Raw genomic sequence first — 23,360 nt, 5'->3', positions numbered from 1 at the left:
ACTTCTTGTTGATAAGAAAATACAGAATAATCATTTTCTGATTATAGGATTGGAAAGGTGAACGGATGATGTTTTTTTACAGTATGCAATTCTGAACAAAATCAAATAATAAAACAGTTGAATTTTACTTTTTTAATTACGATATCAATCTGTGAATCCACTACTGACCCTCGTCCTGAAATTGCATGAAATATTTGTCACTGGGCGTAATACAATCAACATTCAATCAATCTTTGCATATCCGCACAAAGTTCTACAGTCTGGTTAATTATTTTTGAACGTCTCCATAGGCTTACACTGACTTAAGCGTCTTATAGCGTGTTACACGACCGAATTGCAAGTTTATGGTTTACATTATATTCTTTCTGCTCTTGTCCTTTACACGTAGCTCCAATTTCATGACATAAATAGAGGATAATGAACGGGGAACAAAACGCGATATTTTTCTTGGATTTTATATCCTTTCTGCTATACCCTCTCATCTTGTTACTGTTCCAAAATATGAAAACGCTGAAATATTAGGAGCAATCATTTAACTACTTTTTACTTCAAATATGCATTAAAATATTTTCCACTTCACGTTAAGCATCCAACAATCAATTAATGAATGAAAAAGAAAGGGGGCGGTTCCGAGTCAGAAAGTCTTAATTTAGTTTTCGACGCTAATCAAATTATTTTTCAAAATTTAACACTATAAGGTGTATTATTTCTAGAAAATTTTGGAAAAGCATATACCCACTTTAATTTTGAAGTTCAACTGTCGTTCCTTTAATGGGTTATATCATTTTCATTTTTCACGAAATCATTGAACAAATCCATAAGGAGTATTCATAATGAGATTATATAAGATAAAGTTTTCAAAGGGACGTTTGTAATAAGAAATAAATATACGCGGACATCATTAACTGTGCTTTTAACTGTGCTTTTAAACACAAGATGTAAATGTGTATTTGGCAGGTTATTTAAATCTTTAAATCACAAAATGTGCTTTGATACGATACCCACATTTAAAGTCTAATTTGTCAACCTCAGCGTCGAGTATATACCTTTTCGTAGCATGTCTATTATTCAACAAACGGACATTTAATATTATGTGTTAGATTTGTCTTTCAATGAATTATTTAGATTTTTTTTCCTTTTAAATCACCGTGATAACAAAAAGATTTGTGACATTGTGGTTTCCGTTTTAACTAAATTTATATATGTGTATACACAGGAATTTAAATCAAATACGTGTGTAGTGTGTACTTATCACGAATACTTCGTTTAGCAGGTTATTTACTGTTTACATGTACACTAGGCTGGTTAACAGAAAAACAGGTTAGCTTAATGTATCGTTGTAACTACTCAGTATTTTAATACTTTATAAAATGTTTTAACTAATTTTTGTGAAATGATTTTCAAACTTAAATAGCCATTTAAATCTTTTGCACTTATCGACACATGCTAAACCAGACATAACTGTTCTTGTGTTCAGTCTTTTATACTGAACATATTTGTTTATAGTAGAGTGGACAACAGGTTGTTGCAACTTATAAAAATCCCTTTCCACTCTGCGCGTGCGTGAGCTAATTTTTAGCGGCATTAGCCAGCTTTTTTACAAAATCTACAGGGTGTCTTTTACTTGCAAGAGATATAGCTCTCTCTTAACACGAGTCATTCATTTATCGTCCCCTTCCGACGGACTGTCATCGTTTCTCCAGACCATACTCGCAAAATGTGTCAAGGGAGAGTCAAACATTCAGTTCCTGAAATTTTCTCTCACTAGAACGGGGATCGAACCAGGAACCTTTGTGTTAGTAGTCCGATGCGCTAATCACTACACCATGTGCTTAGTAATCCCAATTAGGCCTGGAATTTCCTCTTCCGGTCACTTGCAAAGTAATCTGCATACACACATTTTTTATCTGGTATCTTAGACATATAACGAATGAGGTTGGGTTTAGCATGTTTGTGAATGCCGATATTTAAAAAGCCTTGAGAACGATTTAAAATAATATACGACACTAAAAATGCTTTATAGCCATACTAATCAAATTTTGCTATAAATTTGAGACACCGGGACAAGCAATCAATTATATCCATCATATATGGATGTTCTATCAAAACAGCGTAGAAAGGCAGCAGTAGTATACCGCTCTTATAAATCGATTGGGAGAAAACAAATCCGTGTTACAAACTAAAACAAAGAGAAACACATTAACTATAAGAGGAAAACAACGAAATAACAGAACACAGAAATGCAACAAAAAAATAAACTACAATGCTACAAACTAAAATCAAGGGAAACACATCAACTATATGAGGAAAACTATAAAATAGTGTAAATAAAATAAAACGTATAAAAAGAGAGGTGTGATATACCAAGAAAACAGATCCACAAAACCATGAAAGCAAAAAACGACCAAGAGCTTGGGACGATACGTGAAATTTTACAAAACTATACAAAAAAAAAATAAATAAAAAAATTCTAAACTCATCGAACAATTCAAAACGTAAAATCTCTCATTAAAAAGGCAAACTCTCAAGCAAAAACACATCATACGATTGGATAACAACATTATTGTCATGTTCCTGAATTGAAAGAGTTTATTAAGTAATGGTGAGTTTCGAAAATATTTCAATAGTTTGAAAAATTGCGTGAAAGTTTGAGAATTTACAAATTTTAAGATACTTATGACGGTCATATGCTCTTATACAACACCCGGATAATGCAGTTTGTTTGCACAGTTTGTGAATGAATGCAAATTAAAGCTCATAGTTTGTTAAATAGTTTTAAATTTTCTAAAAACCTTTGCAAATAACAAAAAAGGTTGATAAAATAATGCTAAAGTTCTCGAAGTAAATAAAAAAAGAATAACAAGTGCATGTTTTCCTACCATGTTTCCATGTAATCGATTGATTTTCAATATTAATGATTTCTCGCGATATAGTAATCTGTATCATTTTCAAACATTGTTGCTAGTTTCAGGATTAAAATTTTACAATATAATTGGTTTGTTTTTTGCAGAAAATTAGTTTTATATGTTACAAGTATGGCTTTCAGAAAAGATAAAAAACAAAGACAACACTACTTGAACATTGTATATATTGTGTTTCAAAAAGTCCCGCAAGTTCTCGAGAAATATATCAAGAAAAAACATAACATCGAACTTCTTGAAGCTATTGAGAAAACGGAGGACGACCTAAAGAAAGTTTTAACAGTAGACGAATGGAGTCACATTTTTCATATTAGAAGTAAGATTGCCAATGTCATTTTAAAGATGTATACCTTGACGAATGGAAAAAACAAACAATTCAAAACAGCAGTGCATTTTAAAAATAAAGTTTTGTAAGAGCTTTTTTTCTTTTGAAATATGGTTTAGTTATTTTGAGTTTTTAAAACTTGAAATGTAGTAATAAAAGGTCCTTACACTTTCAAATGTATTTGCCTTTCCTAAATTATTACCGTAATTTCTTTCACAGCATCACTTTACAAACAATATTTTTCCATTAGATAATGGTAACACGAATGAAAATATCAAAATTTACATAAAAGTATGTACATTGGAGTTCTATTGGTGACCTTCTGCTGTTGTCTGTTCTATGGTCGGGTTGTCTCTTTGACAAATTCCCCATTTCCTTTCTTAATCTTATTTACAATTTGAGCCTAACTGCCTAATATATAAATAGTCAATTCATACTTGTGTGAGCAAATTCCGAATCATTTGTTTCTATCAATTAAGATAAAGGAAAAACCAAAACAAGGTGTAATTGAAAGCACTGATTTTAACATAGTTATCATTAAAACTTTACGTAACTATAACGTACCATGGATAGTTGTTTCATTGGCTATTATACAACATAATCTTTCTTGTATATAACATTTTGTATAGTGTGCTAGTTTGTCATTGTAACGCTAATTGTCTTTTCAGGACTTAGCAAGCATCAGTTATATCCTTATTATGACATTATTTTGTCAAACACAAAACTTGATACAGGTGTCGTAGATTATTTAATAACACAGGGTGTATTGACCCTAGAAGACAGTGATGAAGTATCCAAATGCGCAAATCAGACAAAGAAGAACAAATTTATATTAGATAGAATAATGCACCAATCAGAAAATGCATGCGACCATTTTCTGAAGGCTGTACAAAGAGAACATGAACATTTTGCTGAGATTTTCAAGACAACCAACACACAGGAAGTTTATCTTGTCAAACGGGAGGAAAGCAAAGAAATTGGTAAGGACCTAATTATCTAAGTTGTGTTTTTTAATCTTTTTCTCATATTAATTGATTAATATAAAAAAAAAAATAGAACTATACGACTATGATGTGTTGACGTAGCTTCTGGAGCAACTACTTCCATTTTACCATATCAATAAATTCAACTGTCATTGTTTGCCTAAAAGATCTTGACAAACACGTTTCAATATTTCATTATAATAGTGTGCTACATATATTGTGTTATTATGGTGATAATTAATGTATATTCATAGGTTACAACATGATTCGTATAAAGAAGAACTATGAGATGTTAGTACGGGAAATGTCCAATGTTCCTAGTATTATTGACCATTTAATAACGGTGGAGGTTTTAAATACAGATGATATGGAAGAAATCTCGTCTATAGCTGTACAATCTGATAGGAATAGGAAGTTAGTATCCAAGATTAGAACTGCTAAAGGATATTCCGAGTTTATCGTCGCTTTGCATGCCGACTCTGTGGGTACACATCTGGCTGATATCATAGAGAGCACACCTATTACAGAAGCGGATATTGCACTTTTTAAACCATGTAAGGACATTCTATATGGTATAAAAAGAATTGCACAGAAATAGCTAAAGTGTTGTAAAGGACTGATTCAGGGTTGATTATGGTTAAATACTTCGATATAACATTTTACGTTCTTTGATTTGGTGTTTGAATTATACTTGATATACATATAACAGAACATACCTAATTGCGTTTCTAGATAGTTTCAAATAGTTATCAAAGGTACCAGACTTATAATTTAATACAAACAGTAAAATCACAAAAAATACTGAACTCAGAAGAAAATCTACTCGGAAAGACCATAATAACATGGCAAAATCAAATGACAAAACACATCAAAAACGAATGGACAAGAACTGTCATATTCCTGACTTGGTCCAGGCATTTTTAAAAGGAAATAAATAGTGGCTTAAACCTGGTTTTATAGCGCTAAACCTCTCACTTTGATTAAAGTCTCATCGTATGCTGTTAAATTTACAATGATGAGTGAACTAAACAGACATAATAAATAGAATAGTCAAAATATGGGTACAACAGTCATCAGACGCCAGAAGCACGTTTCGTCCACATTAGACTGACCAGTGACGCTCAGATCAAAATAGTTATAAAACCAAACAAGTAGAACGTTAAACAGAATTGATGACCTATAATTCCAAAAGGTTTTGCCAAATACGGTTAAGGTATCAATGTTTACCAATATTCAACCATTGAAAATATAAAAGTACTAAATGAGTGTTCAAATAAAAATGAACAAAAAAAATCGACTAACGTTAGTGTAAGGGTTAAAATTTATTGTTAAGTTTTATGGTTAAGGTGTATGATTACGGTTAATTGTAAAGGTTTATGGTTAATGTTATGGTTAGGGCTAGGGTAAGGGTACGTGTTTTTACATGTATTTGTTGATCTTGCAGATCCTCTTTATTTCCTGTTTTTTTTTTAATAAGAAACACGTGTTGTTGTTTACAATTATTTAAAATGATATAGCTTTACTTCTTCGGATAGCTCCACATAATCAGAGTCTTGGAACCAATTTAGGATTGTCCATCATGACATCAGTTTGTGCCGCTATTGATCAGGTGAAAATACCAAAATCTGAGCCAATCAAAGAAGATAGGAGAATTCAGGCAGACCTGAAACGTTTGGCCGTTTATATGAACATTGTCATCGAAGAAGAAGAAATCAACGAGACAAAGTACAAGAAGCTGGCTAGTGAATTGAATAACGTAAGTATAGTAACATATAAGATGATCGATTGTTTTTCGTTTAGAGCACTTCATTTGTTTTGGTGAACATGGTCATAAATTGATGATTGACAAATGAAAAGCTCAAATATCAGGTAAAATATACAGATGTGGCATTTTAAACATTTTTGAGATATAAAATAATTATGTAAGAAAAACAATCAAAACAGAATAACCTAAAATGAAGGAATAGTAGTATCTAAAAAAGTAGGAGAAAACATCACCTGCTAAAAATGCATCATCCTTGATAGTTCCCTGGGTACGAATTGTGTGCCTAGGCCTCTTCTTGCTGACATCTTCTTATTTTCATATGCGTCGGATTTCCTTCAGACACTTGTTAAAAAAAGCCCAAATGATTTAATGTAATACATGTATTCAGATATATTCATGATATAAATTCCATTAACATTCCAAACTTTTCAGATTGGATATAATTTATTTGTTCCACAGATCAAAACAATTTGAAAAAAAAGAACAACATACACGGTTTCCTCTTCCTCATTTTCAGATTTATAATATGACATATGCAGTCATTTGAGAACCAGAATCTATTACAACATGTACAAACGAGACGATTTTAATTTTGAAATTATCAATTTCCTCCTCCTTAGTAGCAATATAACAAGTTCACCTGCATATGGGATATATATTTCTCTAATTTTTGTGCTATTTTCACATTTCCTGACCGGTGTGAGAAAAATATTCTCCTCATTAGTGAAAAATCGGCAAATGATTAGTTGAAATTTGATTATGACGTCTAAATGTTTTGTTTTCTTCTGAATTTTCCTATTGTGACGTCATGAAAAAAGGCGACAATGCCTGATGATGTCGCATATAAAGAACACAAATTTCTGAAAATCTTTGAAAAAGAAGGATAAAAATCATTAGAGAAACAGATTCCGACACTATAACTCGTGTATTACGATATTTCTCCACTCTCGACAGTTAAATTTTAGTTATTTAAAGAGCTCGACAAGCCTCGCGGTTTAATTAATAAAATTTAACTATCTCGAGTGGAGAAATATCGTATTACACTTGTTGCAGTGTAGGAATCTATATTTTCCAACCTATTCGGTATTCAAGAGCTTGCAGTTGCTACTCATATTTTGAAAAACATCATCAGTGTCTGCGTAAAAAGTTGATAAACCAAGGGTATGTCAAAGAACGTCTCGTAAATTTTTTCTCTAAAAAAACGTTCATCGGAAGGCACGAAGACCTGGTTGATAATTATTCCATACCAACTTCTCAATTAATACATGATGGTCTTCAAGAATAGATTCTGGGTACAGACTTTGTTTATCACTTAATAATGTGTTATAGTATTCTTTTATTTATTGTTACTGATTAGTCTGCTTTTGCTGATATCTATTTGAAGTGGCTCTGTACTTAACATTGTGTTATTGTTCTATGATAATACAAAATGTATTATTGACTAATACATGTAATTTTGCTAGAGTGCTTTGTATATATGCATGTTTGTGTTGTTGTTGACGTGGCTCTGTACTTATAAATCCTGGTAAATTTTTGTATTAATGTATTTAATTTTTGCTTATGTGCTTTGTCAAAATGCCTCTTTGTGTTTGTTTGTTATATATTTGTCTCTTTTTATAATGATGAAAGATTATAACAAAATGCCGACTGCGGTTCTCTATGTTTGACCTATTATATCATGGTTTTTATCACACAACTTTGTCATTATAACGGAATTATATACGACTGTAATTGAAGTGAGAGGTTTAGCTACCTTAAAAACTAGGTTTAATCTACCATTTCTATATATATATATAAGAAACTGCATATACCATGCCAGGACTATGACAGTTATTATCCAGTCTTTTGATGTGTTTGAGCTTTTGATTTTATCATTTGATTTAGAACTTTCCGTTTTGAATTTTCCATGGAGTTCTGTATTTTTGTAATTTTACTTTTAATGATATCATATTCAGCATGTTCGATATGTTTGTTAATGGAACCAGTTTTGTTATTCGTGAAGTTTTAAACACTGAATTTGTATCTACGATTCCCGAATTTAGTTTTTTGAGAAAGTATCGTCTTCTGCATGTTCTGAGTGCGGAGAAATTAGTGTCTCAAAAGCTTTTATTTTACTGCAAAATTGTACCGTTTGTGATTGAAAATGTTGGCATTGGTTAAAGGATTTTTTTTTTTAGAATCCACATCTGGTAGAATATACATCATTACAAAATGACTATAGGCCATCCCTTGTTGTTAACATATTTGAAGTATACATGTGTGCCTAGTTTTTGAAGACACGATCAAAATTTATATACTGACTGTATTTGTATGATAACGATGCAAAAACCAATTGTTAGATTTGAATGCATGTAGAGAGAGAGAGACACTAAGGTTGTGAATTCGAACCCCGCTCGTTCGGGTGTACCCGATTCCAGTCTTAATTGACTAGGATTGTCAGTTTTCCTATCGAAAGTCGTAGGTTTTTTCCGGGTACTCTGGCTTCCTCCACCAATAAAAACTTGCCGCCACGAAATAGCCTAAATGCGATGCTTAAAAGTGGCGTTAAAACACCAAAAATCATTCATCCCAGTAGTCAAATTGTGTAATATAATCTTGCTCAGATGCTTCATAATTTTGGTGTAAACATATAAATGACAGGTGTAGTTTTATTTCATTATGAGTAATTAGTAGTAGGTTTATATATTTATTGTTGCTGAATAATATTCCTTGTATTGATAACATCTTAACTCTTTTCTAAAGAATTGTACTTAAATACTACGTTTTTCACCAATCTTTCTTTATACGCTTGACATTGACTGTTTTTGTTTCAAATACAAGTGTTTGATTGCTCCTTTTGTTTTGTTTCCTCCTGTTTTATTTTCTTCAAAGTTCTTTGCAAAGATCTAAAATACGATGATGAAGATTCTAAAATGTGTTGTACGAGTTTTGAAGGTAAAATTTGTATTCTCAATAGTAAATAAATTATGACAAAACGGTATATATTAACAGCTTACGGATAAAGCTTGCAAGAAAAAAAAGAAAAAAGCAGTGTGTATTATGATCTGTGAAAATATGATTTATTTAATAAAAAAATGTTGCTATTGATCTAAAATTAGGTCTGGGTAACTGTACGTAGCTAAGAGTACTCTAAAGTCGGAATTTATTAATTTTCTATACTTATGTGCTTCTTTCGGATCTAGTTTAGACAGATCTTTCCCACACATTTGTATAGTGCATTTATCTATTATTGAGTAACTTTCGGACATGTTTGTTGCTTTTCTTTTTTGCTCATTGAATAATGATAAATCATTCAGTTTGATATTACGATTAAATAAGTATTTTTTCTCCAGATTATCAGGTCGGAGCATTGTATAGCTAACTAAAAGGGTAGATAATTCTCAAAATTCATTCTTTATGTTTCTTTATTTCATGTTTTATCATCAAATGTTTGATTTTGTCTATTTATGGTTTTTTTCCTTCACTTATAACTATTTTGTAAATGATGACATGCTCAATACAGTCCTTAAGAATGTTAATTCGGAAACAAAACATTTAAGGTAGAATAACATGAATACCGAACAGAACTTGTAGAAAAGATGAAAACGTGCCAACTGATCTTTACCAAGATCAAAACTGATTTATCTTGTATTTTCTCAACCATTCAGGAAAAGACCACGTATTGTTGACATCTTATCACTCAAACAAAGATAATTTTTTTTTATTTGAGTATTAATAACAGGTATTATGGCATATATTGAATTGATGACGTAGGTATTTCGTCTTGTCACAATTGAATGTATGGATGTCAGTTAAAATTTCACGCAAGTAGGAGTCAAGGTGAATAAAGAATACACCATCCTCATATCACGCTTAAAAGGGAAAATAATAGAACGTGTCTTCAAAACAATTCCCTAGCAGCACGACGCGTCTCCCCACTTTCCTCTTAATTTCTATCTTATGCTAAAATGGATACCTGATACTTAATATTTAGTTGTACAATGGAACATATGGGAATGCAACCCAAGTTTCAATCCAAATAACCGAAAATTATACCATAGATATCTATGGTAAAGTTTTCACAATTATACCGTTGTTCTGTTGTATATGGTCTTCGAAAACAAAGAAACCTTGCCGTGGACTCTTGAATTTCTTGACACAGATACAATAAAGTCAGTGCGGGGCCACTAAGCTAAACTGCCGGCTTTGCACCAGCCGATAGAAATGAATGCAGAGGGTGTGTGGGAATATAACCTATGAACACGCAAGTAGGAGTCAAGGTGAATAAAGAATACACCATCCTCATAACACCATAACTCTATTGTCCTATATTTTTGAATGAACAAAAATTCGCTATCAACATGATCAACAACAGACAAACGAATTAAGTTTAAAAACATATAAATTTGATCAGATTATATTTATATTACATATTATATTAAATATACTAGAAAACATTTGTTCATTTTAAGTCATTGAAATATATACTTTTATTGTATCCTCGTAGATTGTATTAATGGTACAGCTGCATGTAAAGGTTTCACTTTGCTAAGGCGTTTTTTGTTTGTTTTTTTTTCGTGGAGAGGGATGGGGGGTGGAACAAGGTTTTAATGTACTTTGTGTATTGTAAAATCGTTCAACTTTTTAAAGTATTACTCAAAAAGTTGACTTGTTGAATCCCCCATTCAAAATCCGGGAATTGCACAAGAACACTGCTGACACCTAGACTTAACGAGGTTGCTTAAGTGAAAGCTATAATGTTGAACCGTTAAAACTGGATAGGCTAGCTTCTGGTTACTCTCAATAAAGCTAAACTTTTTGTATAAACTCCCTATTGTCAACATGTGATTATATAAGAGATCTTTTTTTGAAATCCCTTTTAACTAATGTACGACTTATGGTACATCCAGAATGTGGAATGATTAATCCAAATTCTCAGAAATTTCCTCGTTATTAGAAATTGATATTCTAAAACATTAACATCTTTGACGTTTAGATACAATTTAAAAAAAATTACCCTAATTATGGGCATCCAGAAAACTTCCAAATATCAGAAAATCTTTGGACTATCTTGCGTCCATGTCCAGGAAATCTAATTCCTGTAACATGTTTTCGTTTGTAACGTTAACCGCCACTAATGAAAATGTGCATCCATCATGTTTAACTGATACTTGCGCTTTCAGAACCCCGTGCTGATTCTAGAAAGTAGGCGGAGCTTTTTAGTAAGGCCCGAACAGGGTTATTTAACTAATTCTTATTAACATTATTGTTAAAGTTAACACACAAAAATATCTGAAATATATAATTTCAAACAGAAAAAGATGCAATAGGTTAGGGCGGATATTTTATATCTTTCGGATACTTTTGCGGTGTTTCTTAAATTGCACGATAATTTTTTGTTGAAACCCCTCAACAACCTCTCTCAACTTCGTTTCGTGAGTTTATTGCCTTGGGTTTCAACAAAGCTATGGTATAATTGACGAAACACCGCAAAACTATCCAATACAGATGAAATATCTATAACTTAACTTCCCATTTAGTGGGGCTGATGATCAAAGATTTAAAATACTTTGAATTTGCATGAATTGTATTCCGATTATTTAATATTTAGCAAGTTTTTAACTTTCCTTATACTTTCATTGTATGGTATCATTTGGTTTTTTTTACTTTAGATTATTCAAAGACTTGGTGGTGATGACATCACTCATAGTTGCGACGAATATTTAATGTCATTATCCAACGGACATGAGATGGACCGTTTATTGTCAAAATTAAAAGATCAAAAGCGTGAGTATAAGTTAATTTATTTCAGACATCATTTGTATTTCAAGTAAGGATCACAACGTCGGAAGTCCGAGTGCTCGAGTACAACTTTAGTATTTGGATACTCGTTTACTTTTTACATGTTTTATAAATCTATATATATTTCTCCCCACTTTTTTCCTCACCTAATTTCCCTTTGAAATATCCCTCGCAACACTAATAAAAAAAAATGTCTACACAACGTTCATATATTCATCATGAGACTAGTATGGTTATATCCGAGTTTCTCTTATTCTTCGTCAATTTATCCCTTTCTGCACCCATTGTTTAAAAAAATTTAATCAACGTTTGATATCAGCACTTCACTGGTTAAAATCCGATTATGACGTCGAATTCTCTTGCTTTTTTCTGAAATTCCCATTGTGACGGCATAAAAAAATGCGACCATGTCTGATGACGTCACATAGAAAGAACACATCTTTTTGCAGATCATTCGAAAAGAAGGAATAAGTTTGCCTGCATAATGACATAAAATAATAAGAGAAAGAGATTCTACCACTGCATCGAGTGTAATACGATATTTATCCAAGTCTCGCGTTTTAAATTTGAAATTTAACTGTCTCGAGTGGATAAATTTCGTATTACACTCGATGCAGTGGTAGAATCTATATTTATCTATAATTGCAAAAAGTGTTTTAGCAGTGCCAGCATATCTCGTCCCTTCCCAGGGATTTTCATTGCAAAAATTGCTGCAACAAAACATAGAAACATACTTGCATCTGAAGTAGTGTCAGATAATACTTTTGAACAAGAAAAAAATCAAAGTCATAATAGAGAAACATACTAGCACCACAGGAACAGATGATACAGATTTTGTATCAAGTTTGGCTTATTGATAATATTAATGGTTTTATTGGCATGTGTCTTACTTCATTCATGCACACACAAACAATAATTGCTATTATGAATGGGTATCTTTATTGTAACGATGGTTTTGAAGACCTGTTGGTGACCCTCTGTTGTTGTTTTTTATTTGGTCGGGTTGTTGTCTCTTTGACACATTCCCCATTTCCATTCTCAATTTTATTTGTTATTCATTCTTCTATTGACAAAAAGAGGGAAAAGCGATAAACATAACCAAGGATCAAAGAATATTTTTTAGTCATACAGTTTGAGTTATGTCTTTCGTTAAGATGTCACGCGATGTCATCATATTATGATTAAGTTTATAAGTACAATATCAAATATACCACATCCTAACAAAAATCATTTCTTTTACCATACGTTCAAGGTTTTCCCGAGTACTCGAGTACTCGCGAGGTTCAATACAGAGTACTCGAGTACTTGCGAGATTCAATACCGAGTACTCGAGTATTGAATTTCAGATCTTTTCAGATCTTTAATTTTGAGGCGTTTAGCCACTGCAATAGTTATTTGTAAAGCAATGATATTTTACTGTTAGCTTATGTTTTCTCTATATGTCTATTTTACATTTATTTAACGATATAGTGGTTATCAGTGATCAATCTAATTAAAAACCGGTCTCTCATCGCTCCCGTTACCTAATATGTCGCTTGGGAGATCTAACGAAATCCGCTTTCAGGTCATATGTGAGTGACCTCGTAGGTGTGTCTTTTTTGACGAATGAAAATGCGTCTTCGACGATCTTGAAAGTTTGACGTGAGGTAAAAGGATGTAACTCATTTGATTTACGAAGAAATCGTCAGTCAAAATAATTCATAAACTTTTTTGATTGGCTTATTAAAAGGTCGTCGACTCATTTGCATATCATTATAAATTCATAACTTCAAGTTCACTCACATGTGACCTCAAAGTGGATTATGTTAGATCTCCCACGCGACATATCAGAAAACGGGAGCGATAAGAGATCGATTTTTAATTAGATTGATCAATGATAAGCATTTCTATGATTGGTTAAACAATAAATAACTTTCTTATATTGCAAAATGTATATGATTCATCAGTAAACGGACCAATGACATAATAGTTATCAATTGTACCAAGATTATAATTTAACCGTTGTACCTTTTACGTGACAAACTTACCAGTAATTCAAAATCTGTGTATCCTATTTCCTATGTCTTCTTTGGTAAACTTTGTAACTTCTACTTACTACTTTTATAAACATTCAAAAAGACAGTGAATGAATATTTGTGAATGCAATAGTATAACATAAAACAAAACGCTAACGAGTTCGTTTGCCAGGCATGTCGCTTTTTGAGTGGCGTTCGAGCTTAAACAGTCGAAGGCATCATCAATAAGGAAGTTGTTGAGAATTGAAAACCATGAAGGTTGTGTGAAATGCTGCTACGGCCACGCATACAATATTTACTAAAAAGACATATCAGTGATGATTCATTATATATGTAAAGGCGTACCATTTGCAGGCATTTAAATGTGTATTTTTAAGTAACAATTTACAATAGAGTTCTTACTATTTTTACAAAACCAATGTTGCAATCAAAAGAATTGTGTTATATGATGTGTCAATCGATCCAATTTTATTAAAATTAGAATGTTCCCTTAATAGTTATCAAAGGTACCGGGACTATAATTTAGTACGCAAGACGCGCGTTTCGTCTATATAAGACTCATCAGTGACGTTCATGTTAAAATATTAATGAAGCCAAACAAATACAAAGTTGAAGAGCCTTGTGGATCCAAAATTCCAAAAAGCTGTGCCAAATACGGCTAAGGTAATCTATGCCTGGGATGAGAAAATCCTTAGTTTTTCGTAAAATTCAAAGTTTTGTAAACAGGAAATTCATACAAACGACCACATTATTGATATTCATGTCAACACCGAAGTGTTGACTACTGAGCTGGTGATACCCTCGTGGACGAAACGTTCAACAGCAGTGGCATCGACCAAGTGGTGTAAATAGTTATCAAAGGTACCAGGATTACAAGTTAGTACGCCAGACGCGCGTTTCGTCTACATAAGACTCATCAGTGACGCTCATATCAAAATATTAATGAAGCCAAACAAGTACAAAGTTGAAGAGCATTGTGGATCTAAAATTCCAAAAAGTTGTGCCAAAAACGGCTAAGGTAATCTATGCCTAGGATGAGAAAATCCTTAGTTTTTCGTAAAATTCAAAGTTTTGTTAACAGGAAATTCATACAAATTACCACATTATTGATATTCATGTCAACACCGAAGTGTTGACTACTGGGCTGGTGATACCCTCGGGGACGAAACGTCCTCCAGCAGTGGCATCGACCCAGTTGTGTAAATAGTTATCAAAGGTACCAGGACTACAATTTAGTACTCTAGACACGCGTTTTGTCTACATAAGACTCACAAGTGACGCTCATATCAAAATATTAATGCAGCCAAACAAGAACAAAGTTGAAGAGCATTGTGGATCCAAAATTCCAAAATGTTGTGCCAAATACGGCTAAGGTAATCTATGCCTGGGATGAGAAAATCCTTGATTTTTGTAAACTGGAAATTTATACAAATGACCACATTATTGATATTCATGTCAACACCGAAGAGTTGACTACTGGGCTGGTGATACCCTCGGGACGAAACGTCTACCGGCAGTAGCATAAAGTGCATTATTTAAATAGATAAAAATGAAAAAAATATATATTATTAAGAAGCGTGTGTACAAACTGTCTTACACACTTTTTATCACATCATTACGGATGTACTTAGGTGAGGGTTTATGAAATTTAAAAAATTAAGAATTTAAAATTGATACTGATAAGTCAGATAAGTCAGAAGAGCATTAGTTAAGGAACAAAATAAGCTAAAAATATTTGTAGGTCATGGAGCTCCTTTTCGAGATATATAATTTTTTAGTTCAGTTTGAGTTTGTTACCCCAATTTATTTTTTGTCCATAGATGTATGAGTTTTGAACAGCGGTATACTATTGTTGCCTTTATTTAAAATATGGCGGGGAAAAGCTGACTTGGACTTTTACCATACATTTTTGCATTGGTTTTTTATTTTTTGGGGTGGTCTCAAATCAAAAGAAAAAAAATCAAAAATCTACTTACATTTTGGCAAATGACCCATTATGAGCTATTTAGTCTTATATTAAAAGATAAATGGGTGTTATGGGGTAAAAGATTTTTGAACATTACACAAATTCTAAAACCTCATCTAAGTACATCCTTAAGTAAGATAATTGAGTTTTCTAATGTATATTTTTTGTGTCACAGTGAAATAGTTTAATATTCCTTTTTAATGAGATAATATCCGAATTTATAGCGTACAAGTAACGATTTAATATTTAGCTTGAAAGTTTCCACTCGTATGACACATAATTAAATTTTAATTTTATACTTGCTTCATTGCATTAGTTTCTTCTTGTTACATATGCATTACAAAAGAAATAAATATAATGTATTTTTTTTTTAAATTCAAATTGAAAATCCAGGAATCCGTGCATGCATGTGTATCGCGCATGAATAATTCACAATGAAGGTTACGAAAGTAATTTCGGAAACATAATTAATCGAAATGTAAACGAAGGGAAAATTATAACTTTTCAATCCGCTTCAAATATTTATAGCTATACAAATCATAGAATAATTATTTTTCGTTAAAGAATCTATTTTAGAACACATTTTTATTTCAGGAAAAGAAAGCATTACAAGACAAATAAGAAGAGTATTCGAGGAAAAAATTCCAAAAAATGTCAAAGGTATGATAAAAGTAGATTAGTTGTTCTAACAATACGAAAAGGAGCCGAAATGACAATATCGTTCCAATAAAAAGTGTATTTATATGGTATGATTGAAATATTGTAAGTTTCGTCAATTTCTTATATGCATGGTCTTTCTAAATAAAAGCTTGTTTAACTAGGTCACATTATGTACTGTTTCTCTCATTGTCTAATCTAGAGCATAAAATCAGTGATTGAATGTCAATTTTCTATTGGCTTGATGATGATGATGATGATGATGATGATGATGATGATGATGATGATGATGATGATGATGATGATGATGATGATGATGATGATGATGATGATGATGATGATGATGATGATGATGATGATGATGATGATGATGATGATGATGATGATGATGATGATGATGATGATGATGATGATGATGATGATGATGATGATGATGATGATGACGACGATGATGATGACGATGACGACGATACAATAATTATTTAGAATTATTATTATATATATATTTCAGAACGCATTAATGCATTGATAAATGAGTGGGAACAAAACAATGAAGTGTTTTATGTTACTCATTCAACTAGACAAATCATAAAAATTGTTAAAGAAAAGAGCAAAACAACAATTGTCGATAGTCCAGGGTCATGATGATGATGATGATGACGATGACGATGACGACGATGACTATGACGACGATACAATAATTATTTAGAATTATTATTATATATATTTCAGAACGCCATAATGCATTGATAAATGAGTGGAAACAAAACAATGAAGTGTTTTATGTTACTCATTCAACTAGAAAAATCATGAAAATTGTTAAAGAAAAGAGCAAAACAACAATTGTCGGTAGTCCAGGGTCAGGAAAAACTTCCATTTCACGACATGTTGCACTAGAACTCAAACAGAAAGAGGGATACACTATCATTCCTGTAGACAATATTAAGGAGATTCTAGCGTATGGAGACGTTAACTCGAGGCAAGTATTTGTTCATGACGATATTTTAGGTGTATATGGTGTTGATGTGATCAAGGAAAACAAATTAGACTCGCGATATCAAGCTATAAACAACCTTTTGAAGACAAGCGGCTCAAAACTCATCATGACATGCAGGAAAACTGTTTTTAATTCCGTAAAATATACAGCGTCGCTAGTTACAGAAAATGTGTTCGATGTAGATGGAGAAGAGAACAAATTGACAAGGGAAGATAAAAAGGGAATTCTTAAAACTCATTGCAGCAAAAACAATGTAATCCGTGACAAGTACGATTCGTTATCTCTTGAATCAGCTTGTTTCTTGTTTCCATTATTATGCGAGTTGTTTGCTAACCAGAAAAAATATCAACAGATTGGCTCTCGATTCTTCACTCATCCATATGAGTGTTTAAAAGACCAATTAAAGAAACTTCAAGAAAGAAGCAGACGACAGAAGGGCCAAACTGAGGGATATTACTATGCAGCGTTGGTTATGTGCATGACAAATGGTGGTAAACTTTCAGAGGACAATTTCCATGACCCTGTCATTAAGGAAGACGTTTTTGAACATTGTGAATTAGATAAGGGAACATCAAAGTTGTCCATTCTGAATGCATTAGAACAATTGGAAGGCACATACACTGTAAAATTGGGAAAACAATTATCGTTCATTCACGATACGTTATTCGAAGTAATTGCTTATCATCATGGGACGAAGCATCCAAATCAAATATTAAAATATTTGACAACCAGTTATATATCAAATATGGTCAGCGTACAAGAAGCCCATGATGGTCTTTGTATTGTGCTACAAGAGCCTGATTACCATTTACTAGCAGAGAGAATGTATCAAGACATACAGAGCATGGAACTAAATCATGTTTTTAGAAATGCAGCTTTAAAGCACACTGCATTTTTCGAAGTTTTCAAACAAATGTTACAAAACAAACCATATTATGAAATAAAAAATCTCTTTTTCCACAATCAAGACGAACGAAATTGTAAATATATTATTGGCCAGGGCGAAAATCTGCTCATAGAATCAAACATAAAAGACGAGTTTTTAACTACGTCGTTGACAAGAAGCCAAGATATTCTGATGAACAAATTGATTAAAAAAGACAATTCGGTCACATATCATATCAGGGTACTTAGTTGGGTTGTATTTTATGGACACAAACTTCTGTTACGGTACTTATTAGAACTTGCTTCGAAACATAGTGACTCGCCTTGCAAATTATTCGGTGAAACCACAATTGAACAAACTAGACTGCTGACTTTAGGATGTTGCAGTGGGGACTTAGACACATTAGAGATGGTACTGAAATTTGTAAAACCTGAATGCCTCAATGCCACAATGTTGCACACAAATGAGGATAGTGAAACGAAAGAAAAAAATAAACATCGATGCAAAACACCCCTCACTGCCGCTTGCTTGCATGTGGGTATATCACCTATATGCATTTCGAAGCTCGTAGAGATGAAGTCTGATTTGCATAAAACGGATGAGTCGGGACATGTACCCATATTCAATGCTGCATTTTCGGATAATAGAGATGTTTTAAAGACTTTACTAGATGCGAAAGCTGACATCAATTATGGTAATAAAGGGAACTCATCTCCATTGTTCACTGCAACATCTCTGAACCACCTCAATGCAGTTCAAATTCTAATCGAATTCGGTGCCTCTGTGAATATAGGTAAAATTGACAATACAACGCCTCTTTTTAGAGCGACAGAGAGAGGCAATATAGAAATTGCAAGATTTCTCATTGAAAAAGGAGCAATTGTGAACCTATGTGATAACTTTCAAAGGTCACCACTACATGGAGCTTCAACGCAAGGATTTCGCAATATTGACTATAAAGTCATACAAGAACAGCAATGCCAAGTTGTAAAATTACTCTTGAACAATGGCGCTAGAGTGAACGCAACCGACAGATTCAATCGATCGCCATTATTCCTTGCTTGCCAGAAAGGTTACTATGAGCTCGCACACGTTCTTTTACAGCATTCAGCTGACCCTAATATTGTCGATTCATCTAATAGATCTCCTCACTTTGTTGCATCACAAAATGAACACACAAATATCGTTGATTTGTTGTTGAATAATGGCGCTAATAGAAATATAATACCCACATGGAGATACCAGCTCAAGAGAAATCACCTTGCACGCAGTTCATGTATTTCCATCATTATCATAGCCGTATTAGTTCTTGCGTATGCCATTTTTCGTTAACTTTACATATATACTTATTAGTTGATGCTACTTTTACATTCAATATAGGTTAGTTCTTTATGTTTCAAAAACATACAAAGGCTTTTATATTATTTATTTTGTCTATTGGGGAAAAAACACAAAAAGAACAAAGACAAATAGACCACAAAAATAAAGAAGAATGCGGAGCTTAGGAATAAAGAATAGAGATGATGGGCAAAATGGGTTAAGAAAAACTAAATAATGTAGAATTGAAATATTCTCATCCAAATCCTCCTCCATGACATCTTATCAGCGAACATGGGTATTTACAGAATGTAAGCTCGAAGTACTTTATTTACTTGAACAGAAATACATAATTAGAGGAACATGACGTTTACATAAATTAAGAAGGCGAGGTTTGATTACATGTGTACCAATGAGACAATTGTCCACCAGAGACATTGGCACTCTCCAAAATTATAATTAATGGAACTGATATGCCAATGTGTAAAACAATTTTTAAAAAAGAAAAAAAATAGTAAAGTCACAAAAATACTGAACTCCGAGGAAAATTATATCGGAAAGTCCATAATCATATGGCAAAATCAAATGGAAAAACACATCAAAAACGAATTGACAACAACTGTCATATTCCTGACTTGGAACAGGCATTTTCAAATGTATAGAATTGTGGATTGAACCTGGTTTTATAGCGCCAAACCTCTCACTTGTATGACAAACACATCAAATTGTGTTATTTTTACAACGATACGTGAACAAAACAGACATAATCGATAAAATAGTCAAAATATAGTTACAGCAGTCATCACTGTGTTACAATCTCAAGACAAACAAACATATACAAAAAACACAAAAAGCAAAAGCAGTTTTAAATGATCGTTTTGGCATTTTTTTTTCTCATAAAGATATACATTAAATTTCTTTCTCTTTGACTCTATTACCAATTCGAATTCACGGAATAGACCATTCGACGAGTTTTTTTAAATATCGTGTAAATTTTTGTTAATTTTCTTATAGTATATACCATCTAATATATATCTCATGCATGAACCAACTGAACGAGATACCACAATGTTAGCGGTTACTTACATATACGATTTTTCATTTAGGTCAGTAGGAGTATGAGAATTGATTCATCTGCAATAATATCAAATCTTTATATTTTTTTTAGTAAGAAAATCTTTCATATATTTCTTTTAGCGGTACTTCTATGAGTCATTTATTTTCACATTAAAACATATGTGATTCAATGTATGTAAGGTTAGCGGCCAGTTCGTTATTCGTTTTTCGATACTCTGTATCCCACCAGCTGCTAGGAGACGATGCATTATCAGTATTTTTTAGTTGAAAGTAATAGAAATTTATACATTCCAAAACGTTAAAAGCATGACAGTTAAATGGAAATAAAAAGGGATATAGAATCATGGTGTCAGATTGTCTGATTAGTATAAAGCATATAGATAGATACTAAATAAATACAAATGACTTCCAGAGGAATTTGAAAATACTTCTAATCTGTTATGCTTACAAAGGGCTCAAAGTACCAGTTTGATATTGAAAATATGTAGTCAAAATATGCCCAAGACTGCTCAAATGACAATACGACCCCCACAAGTTTTTCATTGTGCATAACTAGAAATAATCTTTTAGATTATTTATATATTCAGATTGCATTATACTAATTTTCCAAAATATTGTCATCTTCAGATCAAAACGCACAATGCGATGTATAGATCTTCCTTTTCACTCAATCTTTATTCTACTTTGCACATAGTTAGTGAATATAGAGAAACGAATGACTTGTTGATGCAGTGTGTTTAAAGTAAAATTACATCCATTTACATATCGTGTAAGCATAGTACACCTGTCAATCAAACATGTTGACGTCACAGTCATATTGATTTTTTTTCAAAAAAAAAAAAAAAAACGCAGAATATATTTTTTTTAGTTATATTTTAGGATATCTTCTCTGCTTTTTACATAATATTTTCGAATATTATAGCGGCCAGTTTGATATTGAATATCGAATAACAAATAACGAACAAGCCACCAACTTCACACCCATGTGAATAAATGATTATTTTTCGCTGATTGTATGAAAGTTGAATTTTGCTATCTTTTAATTGAACATCATCATTATGATCAAAAGTATTCATATTAGATAACAGTTTAAAATTTGCATAATTTGTCGAAAGATAAAAACACCTTATTTTGTACTAACATAATTTTCTAAAGCCAAAAGGGCCCTGAGTGTCCCTCATTATTTGTCAAATCGTAACATGAATCACTGTAGATGAATACGGGTTACAGTTGTGAAGAAGGTACTGATAGACGCTATTTTTCCTTCTTTTGGATTGTATTCAATTAGATTGAGTTTATTCAGTTTCCTGTGGAACAGCTGTTGTGTGTATCTTAGTAGATTTAAGAAGATATGGTATGAGTGAAAATGAGACAGCTCTCCATCCAAGTGGTCACAATTTTTGATATATATTTATAACCATGTTACTTTAGCAATGTGTAGATGGGTTGTATGTGTGGTAAACATGTCAATACACATATATGTATCAGTTTTGTACCTTGTTTCAATAGTTTGGCTAAAGAAGTATAGATTATTTCTGTTCAAATTGTTTGCACTTTTTATCAATTTTATGCTTATTTTATAGACTTAAATCATTAAGTTTTTACAAATGCGTAAACCATTGATTTTTTTATTGACACAAATTATTCATATTGATTAAGAAAAAAAAAGATGACGTGTGTATTGGTTAATGTTTCATTTTGTGATAAAACATATACTGAATGTAATTATAGTTTTAAAATACAATTGTATTTGATAGTAAAAACATCGGTAGTTTCTTGCTTTTTTATATATCAGAAATAAAGGCAACAGTAGTATACAGCTTTTCAAAAGTCATGAGCCTGAATCGCTCACCTGTAATTTTTTGCTTCAATCTTTCATCAATGAATATTTTTGCTTTTCAATATATATTAATGAGTGGCTTAAAAATGACATTTAAATGTTCTTTGTATCTGTTATATATACTTCAAAAGCAAATAAATGCATTTTACCTATATATTCCATTTTAGCCATAGTGGCTTCATTACTTGACGTACAAGGAAAGAAAAACTAAATTTATACTAGATTCATTTGAGAAGATTTTCTAAAGTTAGAAAACATAAACAAATTGTGTAAAATTGTCCTTGAAGGGCAATAACTCCTTATGGGGTCATTTGAAAATTTTGGTCAACTTGGTTTATTTGTAGATCTTACTTTGCTGAACATTTTGCTGTTTATCTTTATCTATTATAATATTCAAGATAATAACCAAAAAACTGCAAAATTTCCTTTAAATTACCAATTTAGGGGCAGCAATCCAACAACGGGTTGCCTGATGCGTCTGATAATTTCAAAGCAGATACATGTAGATCTTGACCTTATGAATATTTTTACCGCGGTCAGATTTGCTCTAAATGCTTTAGTTTTTGAGATATAATCCAAGAACTGCATTTGACCCCTATGTTCTATTTTTGGTCATGGCTGCCATGTTTGTTGATGGATAAAAAATGTGGATACTATTCATAGACTACATTCCTAAAAAACATTTATTTAAAGTTTAGAAGTTTTAGGAACAGTAGTGTCAGAGGAGAAGAGCAAACATAAAGAACAAATTGTGTAAAACTGTCTTTAAAGGGCAATAACTCCTTAAGGGATCGATTGACAATTTTGGTCCTATTAACTTTTTTGTAGAT

The 23,360-nt window shown here is 32.1% G+C and overlaps 1 protein-coding gene across 1 annotated transcript; it reads left to right on the top strand.

Moving 5' to 3' along the window:
• The first annotated feature begins 1,006 nt into the window (after nucleotides 1-1,006).
• On the top strand, nucleotides 1,007-22,684 carry LOC139482175 (uncharacterized). The gene is made up of 8 exons (XM_071265874.1): nucleotides 1,007-1,320; nucleotides 3,011-3,237; nucleotides 3,915-4,226; nucleotides 4,484-4,783; nucleotides 5,765-5,985; nucleotides 11,646-11,760; nucleotides 16,351-16,416; nucleotides 17,146-22,684. The coding sequence occupies exons 2-8, from the start codon at nucleotides 3,036-3,038 to the stop codon at nucleotides 19,626-19,628; spliced, it is 3,699 nt and encodes a 1,232-aa protein (XP_071121975.1). The 5' UTR covers nucleotides 1,007-1,320; nucleotides 3,011-3,035; the 3' UTR covers nucleotides 19,629-22,684.
• The last annotated feature ends 676 nt before the right edge of the window (nucleotides 22,685-23,360 follow it).

This window comes from Mytilus edulis, chromosome 7 (assembly GCF_963676685.1).
Source record: "Mytilus edulis chromosome 7, xbMytEdul2.2, whole genome shotgun sequence".
NCBI lineage: Eukaryota > Metazoa > Mollusca > Bivalvia > Mytilida > Mytilidae > Mytilus > Mytilus edulis.
The sequence above is the reverse complement of the archived record's forward strand: the minus strand, read 5'-3'. Positions and strand labels throughout refer to the sequence as shown.

What these genes read in the sequence shown, in the direction of transcription:
- LOC139482175 (XM_071265874.1), top strand. Translation starts at nt 3,036, where the DNA reads ATGGCTTTCAGAAAAGATAAAAAACAAAGACAACACTACTTGAACATT. An exon ending in TCACATTTTTCATATTAGAA is followed by an intron (nt 3,238 to 3,914) that starts GTAAGATTGCCA and finishes TTGTCTTTTCAG; the next exon opens with GACTTAGCAAGCATCAGTTA. An exon ending in TATTGCACTTTTTAAACCAT is followed by an intron (nt 4,784 to 5,764) that starts GTAAGGACATTC and finishes TTCTTCGGATAG; the next exon opens with CTCCACATAATCAGAGTCTT.